This window comes from Oryx dammah, unplaced genomic scaffold (assembly GCF_014754425.2).
Source record: "Oryx dammah isolate SB20612 unplaced genomic scaffold, SCBI_Odam_1.1 HiC_scaffold_3, whole genome shotgun sequence".
NCBI classification, from domain to species: domain Eukaryota; kingdom Metazoa; phylum Chordata; class Mammalia; order Artiodactyla; family Bovidae; genus Oryx; species Oryx dammah.
This window is the reverse complement of record NW_024070187.1, coordinates 45,130,261-45,153,769: the sequence shown is the minus strand read 5'-3', so window position 1 is coordinate 45,153,769 and position 23,509 is coordinate 45,130,261. Positions and strand designations below refer to the sequence as shown.

The following is a 23,509-nucleotide window of genomic DNA, read 5'->3' as shown; positions in this document are numbered from 1 at the left end:
AATGAAGGCAAAATGCAAGTTCATCTGTTACCAAATCTGTAGTGAGTTTTAGAAAAGAGAATTAACCTTTCCAGTTTTCTCTTGCAGATATCTCTTGGTTTTATCTAGACTCAGAAGTCAAAGGTCTGCAGTACAAGGAATTTTTGTCCAAAGGGTTTTTGCCCTAACTAGCCGTGTTTGCTCCCTGCCTAAATTTCAGACTCTCAATTAGGGCTGTCCTAGGCAGGAGGCCTTTCAAGGGACTAGGCAAGTGACCCCAGGCACTGGTCCTGCAGAGATGTGTGCTCATGGCACACTTGCATGTCTGTCGTGTTTGTGTGAGTGTGTGTTGGGGGGGGATGACGCTGGGCAGTGAATGAAAGGACGTCGTAGTTTACATGCTAAGGTCTCCTGGTGTCTCCACATTGACAAACCTTGCTTTCCTATAGAAGGCTAGGTCTTCAACAAAAAGACTCCACGCAAATTGGGCCTGAGTCGGATCGAGTGGGGTGAAGCACTTTCAAGAAAGACCACATCAATGCTTCTCAAACTCTAGTACCCTGGGTGCTTGTTAAAAAATCTCTGAGGTCCCACCCCCAAGAGCTCTGTGTTCATAGTCCAGGGTGGAGCCAGGAATAGGTCTTTTAAAACACCAGGCCAGCAATTTCACTGGTTGAGGTACACCCGTTGACTTTATGAGCCAGATTCAGTTTCCTCGCAGTCTTTCCGTTAACTCTTTCGTGCGTTGCTTCCCTTTCAGAGTTTGGATCCTTTTTAAAAACAGACATTTGCAGTCTCAAGGTCATCTGGGATGCCAGTGTAAACTCTGCCCTTCTTTCCCTCAGGCATTTTCCCCCCACTTCATTCCCCAGCCTCAAATTCTCCTCACCCCTCGCCTGCTTCTCCTTTTCCTTAGTTTAGTTCCAGCAGGCAATTCATGGGCTTCCTCTAAAGCTGGGGTTATCAGAATGAATTAAGAAGCTGAGGTCTGGTTTAGGAGACAGACTTACTGAACAGAGCATTTCCACAGGGCGAGCCACATGTTAAAATGACCGCAAGTCCTGGGCTCAGAGAGAAGGGAATTTGAGCAAATACTTTGAATGACCCCAGGTGCTATGGCTTACCAGTAGCCGAAGTGGTGGTACAGGTCCAAGCTTTCCAGTTCCTCCCCACAACAAACTAAAGCACATGAATTTGCTAATTGCTAGTTTTTACCAGGCAAATAGCCCAAGAAGTCAAATATCAGAGAAAAAGAGCAAACTTGACTCAAGGTTATAATGAGGAAATGATATGGTGTCCAGGAGTTTCCCAGGTGGCTCGGTGGTAAGGAATTCACTTGCCAGTGTAGGAGACCCTGAAGACACGGGTTCAGTCCCTGGGTCAGGAAGCTTGTGTGCTTGAGCTAGTTGCTCAGTCATGTCCAACTCTGTGGGGATTCTCCAGGCAAGAATACTGGAATGGGTTGCCCTGGCCTTCTCCAGGGGATCTTCCCAACCCAGGGATCGAACCCAGGTCTCCTGCATTGCAGGCGGATTCTTAAGATTCACTCTAGTATTCTTGCCTGGGAAATATAGCCTGTAGCCTGTATCCTGGCGGGCTACACTTCATAGCATCACAAAGAGTCATACATGATTTAGCAACTGAAACACAAACAACAAAAACAATGGAAATACCTACCCGGCTTCAAGACTGAATATGCATGTGCAGTGTCCAGAGTGCCCAGAAACTGAACACACAGTTTGTTGTTGTTCAGTCACTCACTTGTGTCCAACTCTTTGCAACCCCATGGACTGCAGCAGCCCAGGCTTCCCTGTCCTTCCCTACCTCCTGGAGCTTGCTCAAACTCAAGTCCATTGAGTCGGTGATGCCATCCAACCATCTCATCCTCTCTCGTCCCCTTCTCGTCCTGCCTTCAAACTTTTCCAGTCTTTTCTAAGGAGTCAGCTCTTTGCATCGGATGGCCAAAGTATTGGAGCTTCAGCATCAGTCCTTCCATTGAGTAGTCAAGATTGACTTCCTTTAGGATGGACTGGTTGAGTCTCCTTGCAGTCCAAGGAACTCTCAACAGCCTTCTCCAACACTACAGTTCAAAAGCATCTTGAACAAACAGTTACTGAGTTAATATAGGAAGTCTGTTCTAAACAGGTTTTCTAATAGATTCTCGCTCCCTTCCTTTGCATAGGCAGGGATTGCTTGGGGGGTGTGGTGGAGGAATTGGGAGATATTTACCCCTCTCCTTCCCCCAACCACCTTCACTGCAGTTCCGTCTCCTAAGGGCAGTGCTTGACCTTGGATGTGACACTTTCTGGTTTTGATCCCAGCTCAAAACACTTAAAACTTAAAAACTCTTAACAACTCAAAACACGTAAAAGTTAACTGGTAAAGTAGGCATAACAAAATACCTTTGCGTCCAGCTGCTTGACAGTGATGCGGAGAAAACTTATGCACTATTTCTGGCAAGATTACCTGTGTTCCCCAAAGGAGCAAATAGTGTGTGCACCTCTAGTGAGAAGGGAGACACTGAAGAGGCACTTTTTTTTTTTTCCCCTCACTGTGCTCCTTGCTGGCTAATTAGAAAACAGATTCATTAAGGCTCTGGCCCAAAGCGTGAAAGAGACCAGAGAGAATTACATCATTTCCTCTGTATCTTCCCTAAGGGCATCCTGGTTTTGGAGAGAATGACTCAGGCCGCAGAAATGAAGCAAAAACAGCCCAACTTCCAATACTGATTATTTTGGATCAGAACCTCACACAGAAGAAAATACTCTTTTGGAAAAACAAAGGAGTGAGGCAAGCAAAGAACGTGGTTTTGTGACTGGGCTGAAAATAAAACAGAGGGAAGTTGATGCGAAGTCAGAGCATGTGCTCTGCTTTTCCTTCTCCCTTTGTACAAAAATCAAAACAGCTCACAGACTTACTCAACTAAGTTTTAGGAAATTTAGATCAGTAAAATTCTTGGAATAGAGGCATTAATTTAGAAGTTTACGCTTATTTTTTTCCCTCATTTTTTTTTTTTTGTAGGAATGTCAGATGTAATTGGGCAGATAAATAGGAAGATCTTTTTTTTCACATTCTGCAAGTAGTTGTTGCTCTTATATTGAAACTGTAAAATTTCCTGCCCCATGACTGCTTCATTAACTTCATTCCTTTGCCTCCAGCAGTAACCTGTCCTTAGAAATCTATGTTCTTGCTTAGGTGATGATGTGTTCAGTCGCTCAGTCGTGTCCGACTCTTTGTGACCCCATGGACTGTAGCCCACCAGGCTCCTCTGTCCGTGGAATTCTCCAGGCAAGAATACTGGAGTGGTTAGCCATTCCTTTTTCCAGGGGCTCTTCCCGACCGAGCGATCGAACCCCGGTCTCCTGTATTGCAGGCAGATTCTTTACTGACCTCTCTGTCTCCCCTCTTTGCCCCCTCATAGCAAAGCCTTTTGTAGTGATCTTCTGAAACTGTACATATGATCCTACCATGTCCTCCACGTTAAAACTTCAACAATCTTCCCTTGCCACAAGGGACGTCCTCTGAGCTACCCGGCAAGCCCTAGGAGATGATAGGCTACTGATATTTACATATGAATAGGAGTTGCTCCCTTTTATACACTCCAAGGAACCCAAGAATGATCCTAGAGCAGCGCCCATAGCAAATTCCTAAATTGGGAGTTTGTTATTTTGGCTGTTTCGTTTACACTGGGAGCCTGGACCCGAGACAAGCCTTGTCAAATCTCCAAGCCCCACCCTTCCAGGCTCTAAGACTGAACACACACAAGCAAACATGACTTGGGGGGGAATCAAGTTCTCTTATATCTTACAGATTTAGAGATCCATTGAGCTCCATGAGCCCCAGGGAAAGCAGGTGAAGTAAATGTTAGGTTTCTGTGTAATCCCATGTCCTACTCTATCTTGAAATCAAGAGAAAGGTCAACTTGCTAGCCATTTGCATCATCAGAAAGTGCAAGTTTAAAGCCATTTGGGTTTTAAAAGTTAATGTTATGAAAGAGAAGTAAAGCACCTCTTTGGAACTTCTGCGGTAAGACAGTAATTAAGAGGTTCAGATTATGGAAAGAAATTTGAAAAACATTTTTGATCATTAACACTTCTGCCTTTAGCACAATTTTCCCTGGGAATTGTGGAGTTTCCACCACTGAAGCTTTCTTAACTGAGATCAGCAGTGGTAGCTGATTTTGTTTAAAGTTGAACGCAATGGCTCACAACTCTTCCCTGAAAAGTCATCCACCCATCCTCTATTTCCAGGATGTAGACTTTGTGCTCAGCAATGTATTAAGTGCTGGGAGCACCCAGGGAGTAAGATGTGGCAGGGCAATCTGCTGGGGGAGAAAGTGAAGTCGCTCAGTCGTGTCTGACTCTTTACAACCCCATGGACTGAAGCCCACCAGGCTCCTCCATCCACGGAATTTTCCGGGCAAGAGTACTGGAGTGGGGTGCCACTTGATAACTTCAAAGCATAAAATACCCCCTACAGTAGGCAGAGGGCTATGGGAGCACAGGGTAAGGGCACCAACACCATCCTGAGGGCTAAGGGAGATCCTCAATAAAATGATAAACTAAGATGAGACTTGAGCACAGTGAGCAGTTAGCCAAGAAGGAGCACAGTGTGTTGGGGAGAAGTGTCAGTGTTTGTGACTGGACTGGAAAGGCAGACAGTGAGTATATTTGAGAGAGTGAGTGAGGGTGTGTGCATCTGTGATGGGAAGGAATGTCAAAAGAGAGAAGGAAGGAAGGGAATTACATGGCAGAATAAGGAGATATGCGGGCAATGGAAAACTGTTGAAGTTTTAAAGTGGAGGAAATGGTAGGAGTACGTGTGTAGTTTTGGAAGATCACTACAAAAGGCTCTGCTACGGAGGCCCCAAGAGGGGAGATAGAGAGGTCAGTTAAGAGGCCGCTGCAGTGCTCTGGGCTAATATGCTAGAGATCTAGATTAATAAGAATTTACTGATTAATTCAACAGATGTATTTAGCAGTTTGTTGAGACCCAGTTGTGAACAAAAATGTTCATCTGCTGTGACAGAGCTTAAAAATCTGATGGAGGAAATAGACATGAATGATGTAATTGTCCATATAAATGTTAAATGGCAACTGTGGTAGGTGGTACTGTGACAGAGACTGCTTCTCCCCCTCCCCACCAACCTGTTGTTTGCTTCTTTGTCCAGGTAGACAGCTGAACTGAATTTGCTGTGGGGTAGGGTCATGTGTCTGAAGTCTGGCCAAGGGCATATAAGTAGAAGGGATGGCTGTGGAGAGCAGTATACAGAGAGGACCCAGTCCCCCTAAATGTGTGGAGGTAAGTTGCCCTGACAACCTGTACACTAGCTTAGAAGTGTGAGTTCAATCCCTGTGTTGGGAAGATCTCCTGGAGAAGGAAATGGCAACCCATTTCAGTATTCTTGCTTGGAAAATCCCATGGACAGAGGAGCCTTGCAGGCTACAGTTCATAGGATCACTTAGTTGGGCACAACTGAGCAAGTGATGGATGAATGGATGTGTTACATGAGTAGGAAATAGTTCCTGATGACCGACTAATGACATATTTGAGTCTATTTGTTATATCAGCTTTGTCTACCATAAACCAAGATATATTATAAAAGAGAGATACAGAGTAAAATTGGAGGACTGGGCATGGAAACTCAAAAGCAGCGGTCAAAGTGGAAAGAGGAAAACTGAATGAGAAAGGTATCCTAAAAGCCAACAAAAGATATTTCGTTTCTAAGTTAAATCAAATTAGAACTGATTTTTCTCTGATACTTTGCATAATGGGCAAGATTCTGGTGTCAAACCTAGAATGGTCATAAGACTTTGCTAGATGAGACAGTCATTTGAAAGTTCTGGTTTAAACTGGCTGAAAAGTTCTTATCTGTTGACAGAGAATTTAAACATATGCTTTAGAAGTTATACAAACTGCACAGAATTTCTGACTCAAGGCATCACAGGAGCTGAAGTTCCTTTCATTGCGGTTTTCTTTTTTCCCTTTGATTTTGCAAAATTCTCAAAAACGGATTTTGTGTGGAATAATTTTAATAACTAAAAAAAGGACCAACCACTTCCCTCTCTTCTTCCCCTTTGTCCTCTATTTACTTTTCTCAGTTCTCTTACCTTTGACTAAAGGATGGTGCCTTCCTCATTTTTTTCCTACTTCCCGAAGTCCAAATTAGCTCTTCCAGTCAACAGAAAACATTTTCCTAAGGAGATTATAAAAATGCTCTTCTGCCTTTTTCTTCTGGCTTTCTCTCCCACCTCACTCTCTTAAAAATAAACAAACAAAAACTCATCTTTGCTGCTTATCCATTCATCTCAGCTCTCTTCCTTCCTTTTTTATCTCTTCCCATTCTTTCCTCTTCTTCCTCATTTTACTCTTTGCCAGTCTCTTATGCTTCTAGTCATACTTTTAAATGTTTCTTTCTTTGCTTCTGCACCTTGGTTTAAGGCTACCACAAGTCAGTGCAGTATCTTCCTCAGTTCCCAAATGGTATGTTTTTTTTCCCCTCATCTAAAAGTGGGCAAAATCATGCCTTTTCCCATACATTCCCCGCCTCTATTTTTTGCATACCTTTTATATATAAGATACTGTTTTAGATGGCTCATTTTCTCTGACCTCAAGAAACTTACATGATAAGCAAGTAAAATTTTAATTATGCAAGATGTGTCATGCATGAGCAACATAGGCAAGGAGTCCTAGTGCGATTGGAAAAAAGAGCAATCAAGTGGATTCAGGAAACCAAGGGGAGGATGGTGATGTGAGGGATTTCATTTTGTGGCTTGGCAAAGTCAGCGCCCTAGGAAAGTACAAAGGTGTAAGAAAAGAGTGGCATTTCAGTGAGGAGCACTTCAAAAATACAAAATGGTCTGAAATTGCAAGGTACTGCTATTTTCATCCTCTTATAGGTCAACACCATCAATGAAACAACTTCAGAAACCTCCATTGTTTGGCCGTTTAAAAATGTCAGAATTATCAGAGCCTCTGGGTTTGTTTGGGGGCAGTAGGAGAAGGGGACGACCAAGGATGGGATGGCTGGATGGCATCACGGACTCGATGGACATGAGTCTGGGTGAACTCCGGGAGATGGTGATGGACAGGGAGGCCTGGCGTGCTGCAATTCATGGGGTTGCAAACAGTCGGACACGACTGAGCGACTGAACTGAATTGAACTGAACTGGGTTTGTATCCTGAGTCAGCTAAAAGTTTCACTATGGATTTAACAGATAAGAGAGTGGAAGATCAAGAGCATTAAAAGAATTTATGGTATCCAATTCTGAGTATGCCATAGTTAAAAATAGAGCTGTAGCTGAAATCTAAAATGAGAGAATATTCAGCAATGACCCTTTATTTTTTTGGTTTCGACCCTTAAAAGTTTAATTTTTTTTTTCAGCAAGAGCTTTTGTCTTGATTAGTGCCATCAGTACATGGAAGAGGCTCTGTATTTGTACCAGACAAGCCATACGAATTGCTCATCATGCTCAAAGTTCCCTTCTACACATATAGGTCCATGCTTGCTTTGTTCTGTATGATCCTGTTACCTTGGAAGCAGCCAGTGGGCGTACAGATGTTTCTCTGGGAGGGTATGGTGAGTGGGAAGGCAGCCCTCCATAGACTTTGAGATGACTTGATGTGAGCACTCTAATGGAAATACTGTCTACTTGATGCACCAATAGACCTGCTCATGTCCCAGCTCAGATTCTCTCTTTGTCATGGGGTTTAAGAGCCCTACAGGGAAAAAAAGAAAAGGAGGTGGTAAATAGAGACATAAGAGAGACCTAGAGCAGAGAGAGGTAGGAGAAAGAGGTAGGAGAGGTGAATACAGAAAAGTCAATTGATAGTAAGTAGGTTGAGAGATGGGAGACCAGCAGAGAAGCCAAGTCATGAAAATGGTGGGCAGCTTTTGCTGCTGTTGAATGACTAGAGCTACTATTGCAACCTGAAAAAAACTGAACAATACCCTCTGAGGCCCCGACTGTAGCCACTGAGACTGTTCCTGGGATTTCTCACCTCTCCATGTGTTCTTACCACAGACTTCCCCACTAACTGGTGTAACACTAACATGTCTCTGCTCCTTCTTGCAGAAAAAATGTAACTCACTTAGTAATTCACAGATTATGTTTTTATACTAGGTCACCATATGCAGAAAACTTACTTTCGTGGGCTGTAGCCATACCTGTTCAAGTTGAAGTGTTGCTAATTACATAATAAAATCCATTGTCTAATTTATTCAGGTTGTAGATGGTCTTCTGTCCTTTCTGGTTCCTCTGTCTTTAAATATCTCTGTATGTGTGTGTGAAGTCGCTCGATCATGTCCGACTCTGTGACCCCGTGGGCTGTAGCTTACCAGGCTCCTCCGTTCATGGGATTTTCCAGGCAAGAGTACTGGAGTGGGTTGCCATTTCCATATCTCTAGTGCCAGCTAATACAGAGAAGCTAGGTGAATGCAGGGAGAAGAAACTCAAGTTAAACTACTTGTTATTCTAATATTTGGTGATGGGAAAGTAGAAACTAATGCATAGATGGTTTAGCAGAGAAAGGTAGCATATGTATTGGTTTAAGGGTATGTTTGAACTTAAGCATGACTATCACTTTAAGACTCAGTTTCTTCACCTGTAAAATAGGAGTAATAATACTACTTTGTAGGGTAGTTTTGAGGATTATATGATTTATTAGATGTAAAAGGCTTAGAAAAGTGACTATCCTCCCATACCCACCCACCCATAGGGCTAGTTGGGGATTAAATAGGTTAATACAAGTAACACTTTTTAAAGTACCAGATACATAAATTCAAGTGAATATTAAGAAGTACTATAACAGCAACATGACTACTATAATTCCTCAAGTGGTTTCTCAGTTAATGGACTGATAATTTATATTCCAACCCACCGTGTTCTATGATGACTTGGCACATATGATTGAAAGTTGCAATCAAAGTTGCAAGAAACTGCAGCTTGGGTAATGAGAAAAGCATGAAACCAGGAGACCAGAAGTTTTGTTCCAGCTCCAGCACTAATGGGGCCTGTGACCTTGGTCTAGTCATTTGAGCTCTCTGAGTTTCAGTTTCCTCATGTGTTAAATGAAGGTCACAGTGTTCTTCCAGTTCATAAATGCTGTGATTCTAAGCCATCATGTGGTTTGAAACTTTAAAAACTTGGTTTGTGGACATGCATTTATAAGCAAATTAAAATGTCTTTGCAGTTGATAATGACTTCAGTTGTTCTAGACATGGAAGAAATTCCGTTTCATTTCCTGAGACCATGTTTCACAGGATCTTAAATAAGGAATGATGTAAGTTTTAATACATAACATTACTATCTAATCATCACTATATTGTTTTTAGTGTATATTTCTATTAATAGCATATCGTAAACTAACTGGTCAAAAGTTAAGCATGTACAAGGATAGTCACTGTAATTAGATATGGCCTAGAAAAAGTAATTTAGGGATTGTCTCTGGTGGTATCTAAAATTTGGTATCAGTCTCATGGAATTTATTATATTAGGAAATTTATAAAGTTGTAATCAATCCTGTCAGTTGCACCCTGATTTCTCCAGAAGCACCATACTAGTTAAAATTTGTGTAGCATTTTTCCCCCCTCAGAAGCCAGGGATCCTTATATTCCATTTTTATTTCCAAAGTCAGAGTAGGGCTGTGGTTTGGCAGCAGAGGGTGTGGTTTTGATGAGGTTAGCTAGGCAAGGAAAACGAAACACTACAACAATTGTGAGGACAATTCACTGTCTAGAGACCATATATCCTTGAGATGTCTGTGTTTATGCATAAAATATCTCCAAATGGTTTAGAATTATTCATGGATCCGAGGGAGGGATGGAGGGAGGGAGACAGTAAAGAAAAAAGTGAAGAAGGAGGAGAAGAGAGAAGAAAAGGAAGGGAAGGTGGAAATAATATTTGAATATGAACCATGGAAATATTGATGTTACAGAAAAACTCAAATGAACTTTTTGGCCAGTATAAAACAAGAAGTGCCGTTAATGATCAATTCAGCTTACTAATTATTCATAAGGGAAACTGAAGTGCCAAAAGGTTCAGTACTTGCTAGAGGTTCCCAGGTGGCACGGTGGTAAAGAATCCACCTGCAAATGCAGGAGACACGGTAGACACGGGTTTGATCCCTGAGTCAGGAAGATCCCCTAGAGGAAGAATGGCAACCTGCTCCAGTAATCTTGTCTGGAAAATTCCGTGGACAGAGGAGCCTGGCTGGCTATAGTCCATGGCGTTGCAATGAGTCGGATATGACTGAATGGCTGAGCACACAAGCACACACACACTCCGTTACTCAGAAGCTAGATCTTAGGTGATTTCTGAAGCTGGGCATTCATTCATTCTGGAGGCGGAAATGGCAACCCACTCCAGTGTTCTTGCCTGGGGAATCCCAGGGACGGGGGAGCCTGGTGGGCTTCCGTCTATGGGGTCACACAGAGTCGGACATGACTGAAGCGACTTAGCAGCAGTAACAGCAGCATTCATTCACTCATTCATTCTTTTAGTCAAGCAACGTTATTGAAAGACTTCTTTGTATAGGCATCATGTTACGCATTGAGTGACAAGGGACTCCTTCAGCTTACATTCTGCGGGGAGAGATGCTATAGTATAAGCTAGTTACCCAATAAATGTAAAGATGAAATCAGATTGTTGAGTGCTTTAAAGAAAATAAAACAGGGCATTGGACACAGGGTGATGGCATGTTTGGGGAGGGAAGACTTCTCTGAAGAGTTAGAGAAGGAAGGAACTGTGCAAAGATTGTGGAACAGAGCGTTCTAGGCAGAGGACTAGGCAGAGAACTTCCCTTTCTTCTCTTCTACTTCCCCCACCTTCCTGCCCCTTCCTCTTCCTTCCCCTCCTCCTTCTTCTTTCCCTCCCCACCCCACCCTGTGCTTTAAATGTGTTAAATATTATCCTTAGAGCAAGCATGATGTTCTGGATTATTATCAGTCTCTAGTTTAGAGAAGGGACAGCTGGGGTTCAAATGAGGTGGTGCCAAGGGCAGTAAGTGCTGAGACCCTAAAGTGGGGATGCATTTGGAGGATTTGAAGAAAGAAAGCCAGTAAAGCTGCAGCACAGTGAGCAGGAGAATAATGGTGTGATTAGAGGCAGGAGAAAGAAGCCTGGGACAGATCAGGAATAGTCTTAAGCAGGCAGTGGCTTGATTTGTTTTGTAGTTAAGGAAGGCCAGTCTGACACTTTTCACTGGAAAAGACCCTGATGCTGGGAAAGACTGAAGGTAGAAGAGAAGGGGGCAACAGAGGATGAGATGGTTGGATGGGACCAGCGATTCAATGGACATGAACTTGGGCAAACTCCGGGAGATGGTGATGAACAGGGAAGCCTGGCATGCTGCAGTTCATAGGATACTGAAGAGCTGGACACGACTTGGCAACTGAACAACAACAAGCTGACACATTGTATGCAGGTGGATTAGAAGAGGCTGGAGTGAACACAAATAAACCAGCTGAGATACTATTGCTCTTGTCTGGGTGCAGAGTGATGTGCCTCACGAAGGCTGCAGTAGAAGTCGGGGAGACCTGGACAGATTCTGAAGCTCAGAGAAGACACAATTAGGCATGTCCCCCAACCTTGTTACTCAGTGTTCTTTTTACTAATAAGGGGGAAGATGGGCTTTATAAGTAAAGCAAAATTCCAAATTCTTTAAATATGATTACCATCATTTTGTACTAATATTGTTTTAGACCATGTAACTATTTCAAATATGATTATCTAAACTCAGAGGGACAAGAATCCCCCCATTATATTCCAATTATAGAATAAAAATTATTCATCACAGCAAAGCAAGCAGGTGTTAAGATTTTCATAAATACAAAAATAAACTTACAGTTTATGACTTGAAGTCAATGTGGATATAGCTCAATTTCATGTATGTTTTATACGTTTATACCCACATGAAAGTGAAAGTCGCTCAGTTGTGTCCGACTCTTTGCAACCCCATGAACTACACACTCCATGGAATTCTCCAGGCAAGAATACTGGAGTGGGTAGCCTTTCCCTTCTCCACGGGATCTTCCTAACCCAGGGTTTGAACCCAGGTCAAGCCCAAAAATACTGGAGTGGGTAGCCTATCCCTTCTCCAGTGGAGCTTCCTGACCCAAGAATCGAACCATGGTCTCCTGCATTGCAGGTGGATTATTTACCAAATGAGCTATCAGGAAAGCCCCATACCCACATAGACATTCGCGTGTCAATGATTTTAGTCTGACCAGTGATGTTAAGGCAAGTCCACAAAATTTTACTGTCTAAAGTGTCCTAATGTATAGCACAAGAAACCATATTCAATATCCTGTGAAAAACCATAATAGAAAAGAACATAAGAAATGTATATATGCATATAACTGAATCACTGCTGTACAGCAGAGATTGGCACAACATTGTAAATCAGCTATACTTCAGTAAAAAAAAAAAAGTGGCTTGGCAGACTTCAGAAATACTTCCAATGTTGACAGTTAAAATAACTGCTTTAAAAATTTTAACTGATCAGGAGAAGTTGATAAAAATTCAGTGAATTAGACCCTTAATAGTTTTCACTTTGTTTTGTTTGTATGCTATAATGGCACTGGCAGATACTGCTTTGGTTATATGTATAATATTTAGTCACTCAGTTTAGAACATTTTCCTGAGTGTGGAAAGAACGTAAGCATGATATAAAGCTCATGGAACCTGCCCAAAAACCTACAGATCAAATGTCCCTGTAATATCGGTGGCTGCCATTAAACACCAGTAATATTCCCCAGATGCTTTAAATATGTTAAATATAATCCTTCCAACAAACATGCAAGTTTCATATTATTGTCAATCTTTAGTTTAGAGAAGGGACAAATGTGGTAGAGGAAGCAAGACCAGCCTAGTTTGTAGGCCCAGTCTTTTTCTTTCTTTTTACCTATAACATTTTGTTTTACTTTTACTTTTTTTTTTTTTTTTAAAGAAAGTAAAGTACTGCACTGTGTGGTATGTGGGATCTTAGTTCCACAATCAGGGATGGAACATGTGCTTCCTGCATTGGGAGCACAGAGTCTTAACAACTGGGCTACCAGGGAAATTCTAGTCATTCTTATATGCTCAGTTTTATGAATCATTCAGTCTGCCCTCAGATTAGAGAAACAATGACTCTTAAATCCACATTCAAGTTCAAAAGCTGATATTCTGCAGGCAAAGTCCTGTTTGATTGTTTGTCCTGATATTTTCCCATCGTGATGGTCCTCACCTAGAAATTCTGCATGAAGTTACCTATTAGGTTAGTGTTTCTCAGACTTGAGCAATGTATGCAACTCTAACAGGGAATACAAATTTATTATTGATCTAAGTCTGTTTCAAAGAACGTAACTTTTTATTTTATTTTATTTTATTTTTAGAACGTTACTTTAAAATGTACAACCAGAAAGCCGTTATGAGCTCCTTATGCTTATAATTCTCACATATGTAGTGATAGAACTGGAGGCAAGTTTAAAAATTATATTAAAACAAAACTATTTAAACCTATAGAAACTCTATGGTCTACATCCTTGCAGCCTTTCCAGCCTCATTGTGAGAGGGATCTTAGGTACCCAGCCCAGGACAGAATCCCAGCCCAGTGGTGAAAGCTCAGTCCTAATCACTGGACCATCAGGGAATTTCCTCAGTAGATTCTTTTTATTCGGCTTTTCACTACTGTGATAATGTTATTCTTCCACTATTCTTCTCTATTCAAACCACATAAACACCTGTATTCCTACAGTGCCCCTGATGTCACTGAGTCTGCAGTTGGAGCCAGCCTACTAGGTTTGCCTCTGTTCCGTTCCTCTGAGGCCTTGACTTGACATCATGGCAATCAAATATAACAGTAAATAAAGGTACCTACATTGGTTGGCAATACCTGGCTAGAAGCTGGTGATTCAGATGATTGAAATAATACTTACAACAGTATTTTAGTTTATCTCAAAAATGTAACCACAAAATTTCCTTTTGTAAAGAAAATGTGTGGACTTAAAAGAGTATGCCTGTGGAAACACAGAGTTCCATGAACTCTGCTTTAAGAAGACTTGTGTCTACACTATATAGCCCTAATTTCTAAGACTAGGAAACTGATGCCACTGGCTTTATTTTTTATACTGTTGTTGGATATTTTACCATAGACATGATTTAATTTTGCAACCAAAAAAGTCACCACTTAATCTCATTAGTTATCAGGAAAATGCAAATTAAAACTACAATGCAATACTATTATATATCCACAAAAATGAGACAAACCAGGATTGTGAGGATATAGAGTAACTGGGCCTCCTTTATATTGTTAGTAGGAACACTAATTGGTATAACTACTTAGAAAACTGTCTAAAAATATCTATTAAAGCTGAAAATACAAATGTCTGTGACCAGGCAATTCCATTCCCTGATGAACACCCTATAGAAACGTAATATGTTCATCAAAAGTCATGTAGTAAAATGTTCACAGCATCGCTATAATACTTCCAATCTGGAAACATCCTTAATGCCCATCAACAATAGCTTGGATAAATACACTGTGATATGTTCATACAATCAATTATTATATAGCAGTGAGAATAAAGAAATTACTGCTACATATTGCAATAACATGGAGGAATCTCAGAAATACAATGTTGAACAAAAGAAGCCAGATACGAAAAAGTACATACTTCTTATATGTTTATATACACACACACAAAAGTACATAGTATGTGATTTTATTTATACAATTTCTAAAAACAGCTAACATCTGTGCTGTTTTGTGAGTACCCCTAGAGGGGGTAGTGGCTAGGAGGGGGCTTAAAGAGAACTTCTGGGGAACTGGTGATACTCAATTTCTTATTTTCAGTGGTGGTTAGTTGGATGTAATAATTTATTGAGCTAGACAATTTGTACTCTTCTTTAGCATTCTAGCTTAATAAAATGCTTTCTTTAAAAAAAGACCTTTCAAAAGTCTTTTGGCATTTAGATATTGCCAATTTTTCTTTGGCTTTTGAGGTGCTATTGTTTTTCTCTCTCCTTGTTTTTTCTTTTAATTAACTTATTTTTTTTTTTTTTACTGAAGGATCATTGTTTTACACATTTTTGTTGTTTTCTGTCAAAGCTCAACTTGAGTCAGCCATAGGTATACACATATCCCCTCCCTTTTGAACCCCCCTCCCACTTCCCTCTAGGTTGATACAGAGCCCCTGTTTGAGTTTCCTGAGCCATACAGCAAATTCCTATTGGATCTCTATTTTACATATAGTCTCCCTGTCTATTAATTCAAGAACAAAAATTTTTTTTTAGTGACCAGCTATATACAAAACACTGTGCTAGGCAAAGAAATCTACTACACCAATAAGAAGATGACAAGTTGTATTTTAAAAGTTTAAAAAACTGTTGTAGAAGCTGCTTGTCAAGACTTTCGATTAATCTTCAAGATACTTTCCAATCAGAGCTTCATATTCCCTCTCTGGCTTCTGTATTAAACTGTTTTGACTTAGTGGTCACCTCCCAGTTGGTGTTTTTGGCTTTTGCCCAAGAAAATCCTGCTTTCTGTTCTGTGCTCTCTTGTTCTCCCCAGCTGTTCCTAATCTTTGAACTCTTAATCTGCCATCTTGGATATATCAGATTCTTTCTGGCTCCTCTCTCCCATCGCTTCCTTTAAGAATTTAAGGGATGAAAAATTCCTCCAAGTCTCCATTGGAGATTCAAGTTTACTCTGCATTCAAGGAGTTATTCAGTATTATCTATCTATCTATCTATATTCATCAATTTTGTTGTTGTTCAGTCACTAAGTTGTGTCTGACTCTTTGCAACCCCATGAGCTGCAGCATGCCAGGCTTCCCTGTCCTTCACTGTCTCCTGAAGTTTGCTCAAACTCATGTCCACTGATTCGGTGGTGCCATCCAACCATCTTATCCTCTGTTGCCCCCCTTCTACTCCTGCCCTCAATCTTGGCCAGCATCAGGATCTTTTCCAATGAGTCGGTGCTTTGCATCAGGTGGCCAAAATATTGGAGTTTCAGCTTCAGCATCAGTCCTTCCAGTGAATATTCAGAGTTGATTTCCTTTAGGATTGACTGGTTTGATCTCCTTGCAGTCCAAGGGACTCTCAAGAGTCTTTTCCAGCACCACAGTTTGAAGGCATCAATGCATTATATTAATTCTACATATAGTTGTTGCTATATCCCCAGAACGATATAGTTTACTTTCCTGTTTGGTATTAAAGTTTGTTTTGGTTACAAAATTTTCAAAAGCAAATACTCTTGACTTCAGTAATAAGTAAATAAATGTCAACCCTATTACTTAGCATTATTTGGGAGGTTCTACTATGAAATTACTGGGAGAAATATCAATAACCTCAGATATGCAGATGACACCACCCTCATGGCAGAAAGTGAAGAGGAACTAAAAAGCCTCTTGATGAAAGTGAAAGAGGAGAGTGAAAAAGTTGACTTAAAGCTCAACATTGAGAAAACTAAGATCATGCCATCTGGTCCCATCACTTCATGGGAAATAGACGGGGAAACAGGGGAAACAGTGTCAGACTTTATTTTTTGGGGCCCCAAAATCACAGCAGATGGTGATTGCAGCCATGAAATTAAAAGACACTTACTCCTTGGAAGGAAAGTTATGACCAACCTAGATAGCATATTCAAAAGAAGAGACATTACTTTGCCAACAAAGATCCATCTAGTCAAGGCTATGGTTTTTCTAGCAGTCATGTATGGATGTGAGAGTTGGACTGTGAAGAAAGCTGAGCGCTGAAGAATTGATGCTTTTGAACTGTGGTGCTGGAGAAGACTCTTGAGAGTCCCTTGGACTGCAAGGAGATCCAACCAGTCCGTTCTAAAGGAGACCAGTCCTGGGTGTTCATTGGAAGGACTGATGCTAAAGCTGAAACTCCAGTACTTTGGCCACCTCATGTGAAGAGTTGGCTCATTAGAAAAGACTGATGCTGAGAGGGATTGGGGGCAGGAGGAGAAGGGGACGACAGAGGATGAGATGGCTGGATGGCATCACTGACTCGATGGACATGAGTTTGGGTGAACTCCAGGAGTTGGTGATGGACAGGGAGGCCTGGCGTGCTGCAATTCATGGGGTCGCAAAGAGTTGGACACAACTGAGCGACTGAACTGAGCTATGAAATAAGACAGGAAAAGCAAATGAGAATTTCAAATCATGAAAAAGAAAAGGCAAATTTATTAATATTTTTGTTTACATATAATACACTTCTATGCCTGGAAATCCCAAATGACTCAAAACATTAAAACCACCAAGATAACTGGTAGAGTCACTGAATATAAGATAAATTTTAAAAATTTAAGTATAGTTGACTTATAATATTGTGTTAGTTTCAGGTGTGCCACATACTGATTCCATTGTTTTTTTCAGATTATATTCTTTTATAGACTGCTACAAGATAGTGAATGTAATTCACTGTGTTACACAGTAAATTCTTGTTGCTTATCTATTTTATGTATAATGGTTTGTATCTGTTAATCTCACACTCCAAATTTGTCCCCTCCATCCCTCTTTGGTAGCCATAAGTCTGTTTTCTGTCTGTGAATCTGTCTCTGTTTGTACATAGATTCACTTATATTATCTTTTCTATTCCACATTTAAGTGCTATCATATAGTATTTATCTTTCTCTGATTTACTTCATAAGCATAATGTTCTCTAGGTCCATCTGTTTGTTGCAAATGGCAGTATTTTTTTTTCTAAGACCAAGTAATATTCCACTGGATATATATATATATACCATATCTTCTTAAGCCAGTCATCTGTTGATGGGCACTTGGGCTATTTCCCTGTCTTGGCTATTATAAATAGTGTTGCTATGAACATTGGAGTACATGTGTCTTTTCAAATTAGAGTTTTTGTTTGTTCCTGATACATACCGAGGAGTGGAATTACTGGATCATATATCAGAGAAGGCGATGGCACCCCACTCCAGTGTTCTTGCCTGGAGAAATCCCATGGATGGAGGAGCCTGGTAGGCTGCAGTCCATGGGGTCGCTAAGAGTCGGACACGACTGAGCGACTTCACTTTCACTTTTCACTTTCATGCATTGGAGAAGGAAATGGCAACCCACTCCAGTGTTCTTGCCTGGAGAATCCCAGGGATGGGGGAGCCTGGTGGGCTGCCGTCTCTGGGGTCGCACAGAGTCGGACATGACTGAGGCGACTTAGCAGCAACAGCAGCAGCAGCAGCAGCAGCAGCATAGTAGTTATAATTTTAGTTTTGTAAGGAACCTCCACACTGTTTTCCTTAGTGGCTGCTAAGATAAATATTTTTTAAACACAGTAACTTCTCTGCATATTAGAAATAGAGTTATACATAGAAATTACAAAATAAATTCTTTAAAATAGTGTCATGAATAAATTTAACAAGGGAAGTCTAGAATGTATATGAACAAAGTTATAAAATTTAATTGAAGGAAATAAAACATGTCGAATAAATGGAGAGACATACCAAAATCTTGGATTAGAAAAAAATTATGAAAATACAAATCCTTCCCAAGTTAATATAAAAATGTTATTGAATCCAGTCAAAATCCCACTAAGGACCCAGTAATGAAAAGGATACGAAAAAATAAAAATTCAAAAATTGTCAAGAGAATCTTGAACAAGAACAATAAGGGACATTTTGCTGTACCACATATTTTAAAAAGATACTATGAAGTGACTGCAATAAAAATATTTCAGTATGTTTATAGATAATGAATAGTTCTTTACAGCCTCACAGAGCTTTCTTTTTATGAACAGGGTGAGTATGGATGAGTCAAATCTGACAGTAGGCTGGAGGTCCCTCAGCAAAATAAGATCCCGTTGAGCTCTGTCCCCTGAGCAATGCCATTTTCCCTCTCTCCACCTAGTCAATGAGTCTGACAAAATACTTAAAGCAAACACCAAACTGGTGCCTGCTTTTGAGAGACTTGTACAGGAGATCTTGTTACAGCTCTCAGAGAGTTTGAAGTCTGGTGAGGGAGCCTGGCAGGTAAAGTGCTGAAGCGCAGGACATCTGCCTGTAGGGTGCTTGCCTCCTCCACTTCTGTGCGTGTACCTGAGCCCAAGTCTAACAGGTTACATGTTTATGGTTCCTTGGTCAGTGCCAGCAGCAGTTTCCCAAAGAGCCAAGCCCGTGAAAGTCACAGAGAAGTTAATGTCCTGCTAGCAGACAATCAGAATGTGAATTATATTTCACTAGAACAAAAGGTTTTCAAACTTACACTCTTAAATATTGTAGTATACCAAAATAAATTTTAGTTTTATATGCTAGAAATCAACGATCTGAAAATGAAATTAAGAAAATTCTATTTACAGCACCTATTTCTTTTTTGAAAAGAAAAAAGTACTTAGGAATAAGTTTAACAAAAGAAGTATAAGACTTGTGCACTGGAAACTACAGAGCATGAAATAAGTAAAGGGAAAACCAAATTAATAGAAAAACAGCTTTTTTTCATGGATTGGAAATTTAAGATGATTAAGATGGCAAGGACTTCTCTGGCGGTCCAGTGGCTCAGGTTGCACACTCCCAATGCAGGGGCCCTGAGTTTGGTTCCTGGTCAGGGAACTAGATCCCACATGCCACAACTAAAGATCCAGCACAGCCAAATAAATAAACATATATATATATGGCAGTACTCCTCAAGCTAATCTCTACAGATTCAATGCAATCTCTATGAAAATGACAACTGATTTTTCTGCAGGAATTGTCCGTCTGGTCCTAAAATTCATGTTGAAATAGAAAGGGCCCAGAATAGTCAAAATAATCTTTTAAAAAACAACAAATTTGGAAGACTCAGACCCATTTCAAAACTCATTACAAGGCTGCAGTAATCCCAGGACTATGTAGTATATGTGTACAGATAGATACAGAGATCAGATAGAGAACAGAGTCCAGAAATAAACCTAGACATCTATAGTCAATTGGAATGATTTGGTCAAATTAAATACAGGATCCCCAGTTAAATTTAAAGAACAAATAATTTTTTAGTAGATCCTGAACAATGTTTGGAACATACTTATACTAAAAAAATTGTTCATAGTTTATCTGAAATTCAAATTTAACTAGACATCCTGTGTTTTTATGTGCTAAATTTGGTAACCCTGAATAGGGAGGCAGGACAGACAAATTTTGCCCACATTGTTATATGCCAAAGCCTCTGGGAAGGGGCTGGTGGGAGTTCTAGGTATTTACTTAAATTTCTGCTAAAGGAATTCTATTTTCTTTACAATAATAACCTTTAAAAGAAAAATATTGCAAAGTGGTAAAATGCATTGTACATCTCATTAAAAAAAAACCTTTGGCTTTGTGTAGAACCATAATTAAAATTATTAAAATAGAGAATGAAACAGGATGTAACTGGATTTACCCTAATCATCGCAATAATTAGGGAATGTTCCCCATTTCCCCATAAACAACATTTCACTCGATCAGGCTCTTTCCCCCCATCCCACCCTCCCCCCCAACATACTGTGACTGGTCTGAAAATGTACGCTGGGATCTTGAGTTGGCATTTCCTTTTAGTCCCTTCCGAGGTCACTCTGTGCAAAGTTTACAGTTCTTTCCTTGATTACACTGTGCCTAAAGTGTTAAACCCCGTTAGCAATCACTGCACAGATTTCCTCAATGAGACCCTTGTGCGCCTGACAATGTGACTATTTGTTTGAAAGTCACTACCACTGACATTTGTGCTGCTCAGCGCTGTGTTACCAGTGCTTTCTTTATGTCACTGTTTCTCTTCAGTAACTAAGAAAAGCAAAACAAAGTACAAATAACTGCTTATTCAGAAAGAAATCTCAGATTGTTCCTTAAACCTGCTCCAGGCAGCACATACAGACTTTTGAGTGATCTGGAAAATATGAAAAACCCTTGGCTGGGAGACAAAACCCAAACTGATCTGCGGTGATGGCAAAAGCAGAAATACGAGCTCAATAATAAAAATGAATTTCTGTACAACTGCTCGTGGCTTCAGGAGGGAGGAGGAGTTCTCAGAAGTTCAACTAAGATCTGATGTTTGAAAGGAGGCTGCATGGGAGGGAGGGAGGGAGACCCGGCTTTGTTTCAGGGCTGGTCCCTCAATTGTTGGTTGATTGATTGAAAAAGGCAAATGGGGCTGCTGTCTCCCTGCCAAGGGTTTTATTCTGCCTCAGCCCTCCCTGAGTGCCTGGAGTGTGGACTCTCTGTGGCCCTCACCTGCTGCTTTGTTCCAACAAAGCCGGCATCTTGCAGCCGCTGCCACTCACTCCTCTGAGCCGTTGTCCCGGCTGTCCTGAGTGTGTAAACCCTGCCACCCCCATCTGCCCAGCCACCTGCCTCCTTTAAATATCTTCCTGCAACCCCATGGCTTCTGGAAGCTCTCTGGAATCGTTGCCACCCACTTATCTTTAACTGCCAACAGAATCCTCTCCCAGAGCCACTCTGAAAATGTGTATGTGTGTATGTCCCAACAGAGGCTGAAGCACATGTACTTGGAGGCAGGCAGACTAGGGTTCATTAACTGATTTTGTCTCTTGCCGGCTCTGTGACCTCCAGCAACAACAGTCATGATGATACCTAGACAGCTAGTGAGCTGTGTTGCCAAGCAAGTGCTCAGCATGCCACGTGCTCCCTTTTATTTTCTCCCCATGTGAAAGTTACCAGTGGCACCAGTGATAAAGGAGCCACATGCCAATGCAGGAGATGTAAGAAACGCAGGTTTGATCCCTGGGTTGGGAAGATCCCCTGGAGGAGGGCATGGCAATCCACTCCAGTATTCTTGCCTGGAGAATCTCATGGACAGAGGAGCCTGGCAGGCTACCGTCCATAGCGTTGCAAAGAGTCAGACTTGACTGAAGAGACTTAGCATGCATTCATTCTCCTTGTTTTACAGACCAGAAAGCTGACTGAGAAGTAAAAGGAACTTGATCAAGGTCAAATAAATCCCTCCTGGTGGAGCTGGGTTTGGAATTCAAAGGGTCAAGCTCTTACTGGGGGACTCAGATATCAGGAGAGGTACCTTTATTATTTCATCTTCTCAACAGCCCTATGAAGTTTGTATTATCCACATTATAGTGATGGGGTTGTGCTGTGCTGTGCTCTTAGGTACTCGGTCGTGTCCAACTCTTTGTGACCCCATGGACTGTAGCCCACTAGGCTTCTCTGTCCATGGGATTTCCCAGCAAGAGTACTGGAGTGGGTTGCCATGCCCTCCTCCAGGGGCTCTTCCCAACCGAGGGATTGAACCCAGGTCTCCCACATTACAGGCAGATTCTTTATCATTTGAGCCACCAGGGAAGCCCAAGAATACTGGAGTGGGTAGCCTATCCCTTCTCCAGGGCAACTTCCCGACCCAGGAATTGAACTAGGGTCTCCTTCATTGCAGGAAGATTTTTTACCAGCTGAGCTACCAGGGAAACCCAGAGATGGGGCTACTAAGGGCCAAAAGGTTTCAATGACTCATCCATGATGAGGCCTCTAGGAAGCAGCCAATGATTCTAAGTAGGAGGCTTACACCTGCAATGGGGAAAAAAAAGTGTGTGTTGTGCACTAATGAATTTGCAAAATCCTGGGTCAAATCTAACTCAACAGGTTTTTTTTTCCTTCTAAGTTTTAAATTGTTTAACTATGGGGCTTCCTAGAGTCTTGAACAGTACACAAAATGTGCACTATAATTCTCCAAAATAGGATTTCATAGGCAGCCTTTTCAAATGTATTGAACCACGAAGCTTTTTTTTGAGATCCACCTATTAAAGTTTTTCCCCCCCCCATGGCAATGCTTCCCTGAATATAAATTAGGAAGACAGTACACTATTTAAGTGATAACACCTGCAAGATAAGGAAGTTGCTAGAGATACATTGGTTGTTGCTGTTCAGAAGGTAGTAACAAACCACTCTGGATGCTTCCAACCTGGGTGAGCTATTGAGCCTGCCAGGGAAGACCAGCTGCCCTTGGGCCTCAGGAGCCTGACCCCCAGATGTCTTTTGCTTTATTAATTCATTGAACTGGTATTTGTTTTTTGGTTTGGTTTTGTTTTTAATATTTTGTTGACCTGTTGTTTGTTATTGCTGCTGTTTCACCTGAGTTGTGTGGCTTTCTGGGTTTTTCCCATTGGATTCTTCCCAATGGGTTCTAATGTGGGATACAGCATTTCACAAGGTAACCTCTTGTTAAAATCCAATAAAATTAAACTTAGAGCAGAGTTTAGAGTCAGCACCAGTCTTAATGTGAGTTGGCATTTAGCACTTAAGGCATTTTGTAATAATGGCTACCATTTATTCAGTGTTTATTATGTACCAGGTTTTACATGGGTTGTTTCATTTAATCTTCCTCATATCCTGTGGAGTAGTTACTGTTGCAGAAGCCTTCAAGATGGCCCTCCATGGTCCTCTCCCACACTAAATTAGAGATGCCTTGAATGACCAGTAGAATATGTCAGAGGTGGTGGGATGTGACGTCTAAGTCTTCAAGGCATAATACCACTGCAACTTCCATCTTAGTCTCTTGGATTGCTTACTGTGGGTGAAGCCAGCTGCCATTTTGTGAAGACATTCAAGCAACATTATGGAGAGG

The 23,509-nt window shown here is 41.1% G+C and overlaps 1 protein-coding gene and 1 long non-coding RNA gene across 3 annotated transcripts in view; one reads left to right on the top strand and one right to left on the bottom strand.

Annotated features, from left to right (window-relative positions):
• RBPJ (recombination signal binding protein for immunoglobulin kappa J region) overlaps positions 1-23,509 on the bottom strand; it is a 237,907-nt gene that overhangs the window by 148,427 nt on the left and 65,971 nt on the right. The window contains exon 2 of one of the 2 annotated variants that reach the window (XM_040237974.1): positions 7,512-7,698. The exons of the other annotated variant lie outside the window; for it this stretch is intronic. Coding sequence (XP_040093908.1) covers positions 7,512-7,582 — 71 coding nt within the window. The 5' untranslated portion in view covers positions 7,583-7,698. The remainder of the gene's footprint in view (positions 1-7,511; positions 7,699-23,509) is intronic. 2 annotated transcript variants of the gene reach the window in all.
• LOC120862005 lies at positions 16,171-22,844 on the top strand. Its single transcript, XR_005720677.1, has 3 exons — positions 16,171-16,181; positions 17,828-17,836; positions 22,692-22,844. It is a non-coding gene; the product is annotated as an uncharacterized LOC120862005 (long non-coding RNA).